General features: G+C 42.6%; 1 protein-coding gene across 1 annotated transcript in view; it reads right to left on the bottom strand.

Annotated features, from left to right (window-relative positions):
• LUC7L (LUC7 like) overlaps positions 1 to 8,809 on the bottom strand; it is a 41,534-nt gene that overhangs the window by 8,278 nt on the left and 24,447 nt on the right. The window contains exons 6-7 of the mRNA XM_018566791.1: positions 5,714 to 5,890; positions 4,452 to 4,540 (exon numbers count right to left, since the gene is read on the bottom strand). Coding sequence (XP_018422293.1) covers positions 4,452 to 4,540; positions 5,714 to 5,890 — 266 coding nt within the window. The remainder of the gene's footprint in view (positions 1 to 4,451; positions 4,541 to 5,713; positions 5,891 to 8,809) is intronic.

Genomic DNA, 8,809 nt, shown 5'->3' on the forward strand with positions numbered 1-8,809 from the left:
GAAAGGGGCGCAGGCATACAGGCCTCACAAAGGGAGAGGCCTGTAGCAGAGCAGCCCTCAAAGGGTTAACGCAGATGGCTTGTCCCTGCGTTCCATGGTACACCCGTGGTCCGCACCTAGCCAGGCACCTCATACCACCCCCATAACAGCCCCAGCAGCAACAGGCAGTAAGATCACTGACCCAGAAGCCGGAAGACACTGCAAGGCACCCATGAGGTATGGAAGGGAGGTTCGAGGTAAGAGAAAGAGAGGGGCACTGCACAGGATAACCGTCACAGGACCCAGAACCTCTTACCATCGATCACCCCATCCAGAGAGTCATCAGCAGGCAGGGTCCTCCCGCAAGTCCCCAGCATATTCCTATACCTACCATCCCCTGGGAGCCAACTCCCAGAGACCGCAACCTCCTCCAAGTAATCCGCACGGGAGAGGAACATCACACACAGGACGTGCCGGGAAATGGCAGACAAAACGACCCTGACCGTAGTCGCCACGCTGCCAGCCTGTGCGGAGTGATGTGACTGGTAGGCCAAGACCCCCCATCATATGCACCCCACCGGGACAAACCCACAGGCGTTGGGGAAAAAAATGAATCGTCGCAGCCGACCCACCGTGGCAGAGTCTGCATGCGCTCATCGTTAGCGCAGCGGAGACTACAAGGATCTACATACATTCATTCAGCATGTCGCCCTGGCGACACTTGCTTGAAGAAACAGCGAACAAAAGGAGGAAAAACGAAAACGTTTCCAGAGAATTTTTTTTAGCTCCTTACGCCTGACGCTAGGCAAAAAACTGGAGACTTGTCAGCAGGTGGGGGTTTGGCCACCGGCAGGGGCCGCCCCTGGGCGGTCTGTGTATTGTGCCTAGCGTCCTTCTCCTGCAGTCCTTTAATGAACAGGAGAGAAAACAAATGTGTGGGAGGAGAGGAACAAGCTTTGACCCTACCAGGAAATGAAATGTAACAGCATAGTTTTGAGGCTGCTGCAGATATGTCCAGTCATTTCTAAGTGCCTGCACTTTATATACGACAGCAGCTTGGTTTTCTACTACTGACAAATTTACTCTAGAAATACTTGTTTTATTGCATTCCGACTTAAATAATGTTGACGGTATGATTGTCATGTGACATAGCATTAAGAAGAAGCTGTGGAATGCCAGCTGTAGCTCAAAACTCTGGAGCTTAGACCAATTCTAAATCCAGCTTAGTTCTTTAACATGTAAAAAAGGCAATGGAAGACGTGTATTGATTCTGTTGCAGAGCAAGGCAATGCTAAACAGAAGCAATGAGACAGATGCATTATGATATCGCAGCTTGATAATAAAACCTGCCCCAGACCACTTTCTAATTGTGTTTGTTTGGAGCGCAAAAAAAGTCTCAGATCTATGCATTGCTCATTTGCAATTACACAGGAAAAAAAACGGTCACACAGACTTCACTAACTCTCCTGCAGCCAGGTTTTTGGGACATTTATAAAGAACATGAGTTACACAATTAGTGTGCTCCCAGTGAAGAATCCAGTATAACTGCTTTGCCTGCCCTATTCTGCATTACATGGAATGTTTATTTAGGGGAATCTGAACTGAGAGTTGTTGCATGCCATGCTAACTGGATGCCTAGCAGTCTATGATTTAGAACAAGCATGAGGTATAAGAACAAATTATACAATCAAACAAACCATTTGCGACAACAAATGGTGTTACTGTTGCTCAAACATCTCATTGAAATGTCTCATACTGAATCAGTCTTGAAACCGGACGATCCATCAAAACCCATGAGAGGGTATAACATGTTACAATATATAGCAACAGTAATTGTTAAAAAAAAAAGCGGTACATTTCTCATTTAAAAGCACCCCATTAATCGATAATGAAAATAGTTGTCAACGAGGCGATGCTTTAAAAGCTTTTTTGCAGCTCATCAGTTTAGTGTTAACAGTAATTTATGGTCCTAAAATTATTGCTCACTCAAACAGGCGATATGTAACATGTGTTGGACCATAGTTGGAATCCTCATTTTTACACATAGACACACCCATGTGTATGTGGGGGCAGGGGACTTTAAATTTCTGTTTTATATGCGACTTACATTTTTTTAAACTTTTTTTTACACTTAAACATTAAAGTCACAAAACTCCCCCGCCCCCCATGCTGCTTTAAGGACTTCCCTTAAAGCAACACAAAACCCTTCTTATACACATCTACACAATGAACATGCTCTAAACCCACATTTATGTTTTAATCCCTTTAGAAAGTCTTCTGTGCTTGCTCCCATTGCTCTTCTCTCCCCTCACACTTCCTGTCACTTAGTAAGAGCCGTGCACGTTGATTCTGGTCACGTGCACATCTTTCTTTAAGACTGAGAAGACACACCCTCAGCATGTTGTAATCCTTAACAGGAACGATCACAGAGGGTGGTTACTTTTCAGCACACATAGGGACCATGGAGACGAAAACTAGCCACCCTCCGGCAGGAAAGTTGTGGCTGGAGAAAAATAAAAACGAATTGGAGCATTTAGGGCAGAACAGTGACAAAATAAGGTACACAGTCATTACTTACAGAATAGAAGTTATTTTTATTATTGAATTTTTTTAGTGTCTCTTTAACCGATCTGTTTAAACAGCCTCGATGCTGGCGACGTACACTGTACGTCGTCAGTCACGAAGGGGTTAAATTATACAGCTTGCTCGGATCTTCTTCCTTCCACTTGTATTCAGCAATACCTCCAGCCCTGGTGCCAGTCTCTGATCCAACGCAGACTCCTCGTGTCCCACGGTGTCTGCCTGATGTGCACCCTCACAGCTGCGTGCATTTACCTCCACTGTGACTCTCCTCTTCTCCCCACCGATCTCTACTACGCATGTGCCCACTCTCATCCTCCTGCACAGCTGCTCGAGAAGCTTCTTAACTACAGACGGGAGCGAGCAGCGGAGACTGAGGTACGTTTTTACCTTTTTGGCAACTTTTTTTTTTAAAATGTTTATGCATACATCAACTGCTTGCTAGCAGGAAATGGGGAAAGAGAAAAAGCAAAAAAACAAAGAGACTTTCATACAACTTCAACTTTATTGGTATCGCATATGGGCTAACAAGAGCTCGAGATAGGTGGCAGAGGGGCACATACCCACTTGCAAAATACAAGCGATCGGGTGGCACTACAGCCACCACAACGCTTATATTTAAACAGCCATTGTTGGCTGTTTCAAGTTTGAGCAGTTTTCCGGTTATGCGGGCGCTGGACATTGCGCATGAGTGGGGGCGGGGAAGGACTTTTAAAATGCCCACCCGCATCTAGGAGGCTCCTGTCTGGCCATTTATTATAGTTGTTTGACGGGAAGCAGTTAATCATTATATATATTCAATAATAAAGCAAAAGAAAAGGGAATGGACCAAAATGATGTGACTCTTAACCTAATATTTTGTTGTACAACCTTTAGAAACAAAATCACTGCAAATAAGCCATTTCTGTAGCTCTCAAATCAGACTTCTGTAAATAGAACAAGTACTTTGGCCCACTTTTCTTGAGTAAACTGCTCTGATTTGAATGATGGCTTCTCTAGACTGCATATTTCAGCATCTTCTAAGATGTTTAATAGGATTCAGATCATGGCTCATAGCAAACCACATCATAACAGTCTGACGTTTTGTCCTTTGTAGGTGCATGTAGCTGTGCATTTTGGGTCAAATGTGTCAAGGCCATTTAAGCAATAATTCAACTCTCTAGACACGTTCTTTCATTTACTCCATGACATAACAAAGGCATGCAGGTATAAAGAGTTGCTTTTAAGGTCATCACTTTTCAGCAGAGAATAACGCATTGTTTCAACAAGGTATAAAAGGTACCAATAAATTGGTCCACATTTGAATTGGTACCGATTTATTACTGAACGATAAAGAGAACATAACAGCGCAAGATTATTTTTGCTTTGTTTTGATTTATCAAGAGATTTTTGGATAACCTAAAAAACATTTAAAAAAGGAGAACTATGAGGTGAGTGAAAATCCCTCATCATCATAGTTTGAGCCGACGTGTGACAATGAAACCGTCACACGTTGGCTCAATAGATCAGGAAGTGAGCAAAAACATACCGTTGCTCGCTCACTTCTCGATCATCTCCCTGCAGAGCCGTGACCGTCAGTCACCGCTCCCCGCAGGGAGTCCCCCCCCCCCCCTCCTCCAGCGCTGACTGGAGGAAGAGACGGGGAGGGGGCGGACACAGCTGGCTCTGCCTCTAGATAGGCAGAGCCAGCTGTCATTCATACAGCTTTGTAGGGATCCGGCCCGGCTGCGTCGGTCTCAGTATACCGCGAGCTGTAGCTCACATTATACTGAGCTTGGGGTCACGGGAGGGCACTAGAAAAAACACTTACACCATAGTTCTCTTTTAAGTCCCCATTTTAAAATAGGTTGTAGTTTAGGCTCATTAACTATTAACCACTTTGAAATACTAACCTCTTTCCGCCTTTCTCTTCCTTTTCGCGCTCCTCTCGTCTCTTCAAGCGTTCCTGGTTCCGTTTTTCCTGCTTGCTTGCCACAGCTTTCTAAATTTGAGAATACATTAGATAGGTTTTATGTACTTATATAAATGGCACTTGAAAACCAGGTAAATCAACTACGATAAACAGAAATTAAAAGAATGATTCTGGGAGATGCAAAATAAATATGCAGCAACTGCTAATTATGAGTATTAAAGGAGTGAGAGAAATATAAAGGCTACAACTCCTGACTCCCCCAATTGGGGAATTAAAGGCCACACAATAAACCTACAAAACACTGTGACAAAACAAAGATGATAAATGTTGATAAAAGGCGGTATTGGTACCCGTCGATGGGTCGCCATGGACGTTATCTACTTTTACCTTCCACAAATGTAATGGTAATTCTACATTGCTAGTGACTAGTTGCCATCCATCAACACACAAGTGGAGGTTAACAATGTAACATCAGAAATTACTACAATCGAAAGACCACAGGGTAGACACACGCACACACACCATTTTGGGCTTACAAATGTAAAATCACAAAATTGACGGCATGCTTGCAGACATCCAGTGAGCAAAGGATAACTATTTTTAAAGTAGATACACACACTGGCCTAGGCCTGCGATGGCAAAACACAGGGAAAGAAACTAGATTTGCAAAATTGCTTGATGTCTTAGTATAGTAAAAACCAAAGCGTTTCAAAAATATGGATTATGAAAAACAATGCCCGATGCATCCATCGGTTTTAAAATCAAGCACAAAAAAAAAAAAAGGTACCAAGTATGCTGAAGGGTCATTCAGCATCATACACCAAACTGTAACAAGCACTTCAGGCTCTGTACTATATGTCACTGTTCTGTTTGTTCCATATCACAGGCTTTTGTGACATGGCTAAGATCAAGGAGTAGGTTACATCTGTAGTTATCCTTTAAAACATTACTGCTAAAAAAAACATTTCTAGTTTTGAACTTGAGGATTTTATTTCTCTCTGCAATTTTATTGCAAAGATTTAAATTTGACTTTTTATCCATGTGACACTAGAGCAAGATATTAAGAAACACTGGCAACTAGAAAAAAACCACCACCAATTACATTTCAGGTGGTTCTAGAGAAAAAAAAAAAAAAACTTCTACGTTTTTCCATTACATCCCGTACTGTCTAACGTCCTCTTACACTTGAGGGAAACCGCAGGGATAAAGATTTCAGTTTCAGGAATTTGAATAAACACTTACTCTCATTTGGTCAAGTTTTTCTCTAATGAGTATAAATCCTAGATGAAGCTTCCCACCAAAGTGATCTGCAAGGCGGCGATCATTGTCATGCAATCCAAGGTATGCAGAGCACACTTCACAAACTCGAAGCTTCTGCTGCTGGAAGCTGGAGGCAGGCATTGAATTGCGATATTCATCCTGCAAATGGGAAAGATGATAAAGTAAGGCCATGAAAGTGTAACAATACATCAAGCGTCATTTTGTGGAATCGAGCAGTATATATGAACAGATATGTCCACATGATCAATATGCAGTTTAAACCTCTACTAACCAGGGGTCACTAATGCACAAAAATTAGCAGCATCAGTATTGCACTTTGACAATAACCCTACAACAAAATGTGCATACCCACGACTTTTTTTTTTTTACAGACATAAAAGGCTTTAACCCTTTCCCTGCCACCAACTCAAGGCATATGGCAGAACACAACTGCTTCTAACTGGCCAGCTCAGTATTCCTTATGTCGGTGGCTTTCTCCCTTCTACTGTAAGTTCATGTCAGTTGTAAATAGCTGTCATCAATGGCTGACAAGCCGCTGATGACAGCTATTAAACAAAAAGCTCCCCCGACAACATGCAAGGCTTCTTACGGCTCTTCTCCAATGCCGATTTGTGTGCCTTCCGATCCCTGCTGCTCACCCCCGCTTGCATGGGCTAAGGCAGCAGGGATTAGAAGGCACACAGAGCGCTGCAGCCGTTTGCGGGCAGAGGAGCGGTGACAGGATGTGAGCGGGGAGAAGACATTGAGCTCCGCTGTCAGGATGGAGAGCCGGAGGAGCTTCAGGATGGAGAGCAGAGTATCAGCAAATATGTGAAATATTTGATGATCCTTCAGTGTGCAGAACACATTCCAGTGATCAGTACTGATCACTGGTGTTTGCAAACAACTGAGCACATAGTAAGCTATGTCCCAGTTATGAATGAATAGGGAGTGCTTGCATCACTTCTTCATTTATGAATGGGGACATGGTAACCTATATTCAATTTATGAATAGTAGCACCCACTACAGAGGCTACCAGTCCATTCACAACTGGTTGATAGTAAAATATTTATTATCACCCGTTTGTGAATGAATGGGAAGCCTCTGCACTTTGTGCTTTCCATTCATTCAGTGTTGAGGCTGAAGAAAAAGACTTAGGGCTCTATTTCTTTTTCAAAAGGGAAATGTCAGGGGGTCTGTGTAAGCCCGTGATATTTCCTCAAAGCCCCCTCAACAGTAAAAATAAATAAATGCTAAAAGCAGCAGGTTAAACTTAAAATAAAAAGGTGAAAAAAAAATAGGTGTGGCCAGCAATTTTATTTTGCATAAGCGCTTTTTCTTTTTTTAGCTTTACCTTTAGCAGCTTTTTTGGGGGTAATGTAAGCCCCAATCTTAAGTCAGTAGTAGTACTGGCAGTGACAGTGTGGTCTTAGAACTAGGCACCTGAACTGCTGTCCACTTGTAGATCCAAAAGCGAATGTGGACCTATGTTGAGTATAAGGTTGGTTTATACTTTAAACACAGTCTAGCTGGGATGGATAAACAGAAGGGCTGTCACAGCCACATTTCCTAAAGTTACCTCCAAGCTCCCTGCTGATGGAGCAATCTTTTACAAACTAGGATCGTCATGGAAAAGGTTGAAATTCAACAATGTTCACCATTAAGAGGGGAATGTTTTGCAGGGACAAGTCTATAATTTTGCCACTTTATAGATCACTGGTTCGGCCTCATCTGGAGTATGCGGTCCAGTTTTGGGCACCAGTGAACAGAAAAAGATGTCCTTGAACTGGAAAGAGTCCAGCGGAGGGCAACCAAACTCATAAAAGGGGATGGAGGACCTGAGCTAGGAGAACAGGCTACTAAATTTAAACATGTTCTCATTGGAGGTAAGGAGATTAAGGGGGGACATGATTTTCATGTATAAAATGTTCACCGGGGATAGTGACATCAGCAACAAACTTTTTACAATTAACTCCATGACAAGGACTAGAGGCCACCACCTAAAATTGGTGGAGAAAAAAATTCAGCACAAGGGGCGAAGGGGTTTCTTCTCGGTTAGATCAGTCAGGGTCTGGAACTCTCTGCCACCTGCTGTGATTTCGGCTGAGAATGTGGAATCATTCAAGAGGAGACCGTAATATACAGGGGTACAAGTACTCTTAAGATTGAGAATACACAGGGACCTATGCTGTACATACTACACATCAATAGGACCATACACACAAAATAGGTTGGACTTGATGGACATATGTCTTTATTCAACCTCAAATACTATCTAACTATATGTAATACCTACGATCAACTTACAATGTATGAAATAAAATCTCACAAGAGAGAACCTAGAATTAAAACGTTTGTACCACAACATGCATAAAACGTTAGTATGCTACAACATTTGCATTTTATTCTGCCCATTCATGTAGTAAAGGAGACAAAGCATGACTCTTTGATGCTTGGAAAAAATAGTGGCATTTTTATCCCACATATAAGTAGATTGTGGCACAGTCAATTAAATTGAATGATACAAGTGGACATTTATAAAACTAACTGCTGATCTATAGGAAAAACTCCACAAATGTATCTCAGAATCATTTACTATTTTACAATGTAATGTCTTTAAACCTAACCATTAAAGGTTTCACCCAAAAGGCAGACTGGGCCTTACCATCATGTGGTGAAGTATATATTTTGTGAGATACACATGTGGTCTGCCATTGCTGGTCTCCTTCAGACCATGCTAGTGCATAAATGATCATGAGATAAAATGGCTGTAACTGCTTTTTTCCTTACTCTGTTGACTGACTATCTACTGGCTTCAATACTGTGAGGCACACACTTTTGGAAAATATGCTCATCAGGAAAGCCTGACAAAAGTCATATCACAACACCGAGTATTTGGGGAATTTTGGCAGAGTACTCGTACTCGCCCAAATGCTCCTGATACTTATCCCGATACCAGGACTTCCGTTATCAGGAAGCCGGGGCGGCCAGTCATCACATGCTCCCTCATCAACAGGGAGCATGGAGCTGGCTTCTCAACCAATCAGGAAGCCGGGGGGGCAGGTAATGACTCGCCG

This window comes from Nanorana parkeri, unplaced genomic scaffold, assembly GCF_000935625.1.
Source record: "Nanorana parkeri isolate BGI_ZX_2015 unplaced genomic scaffold, ASM93562v1 scaffold975, whole genome shotgun sequence".
Taxonomy (NCBI): Eukaryota; Metazoa; Chordata; class Amphibia; order Anura; family Dicroglossidae; genus Nanorana; species Nanorana parkeri.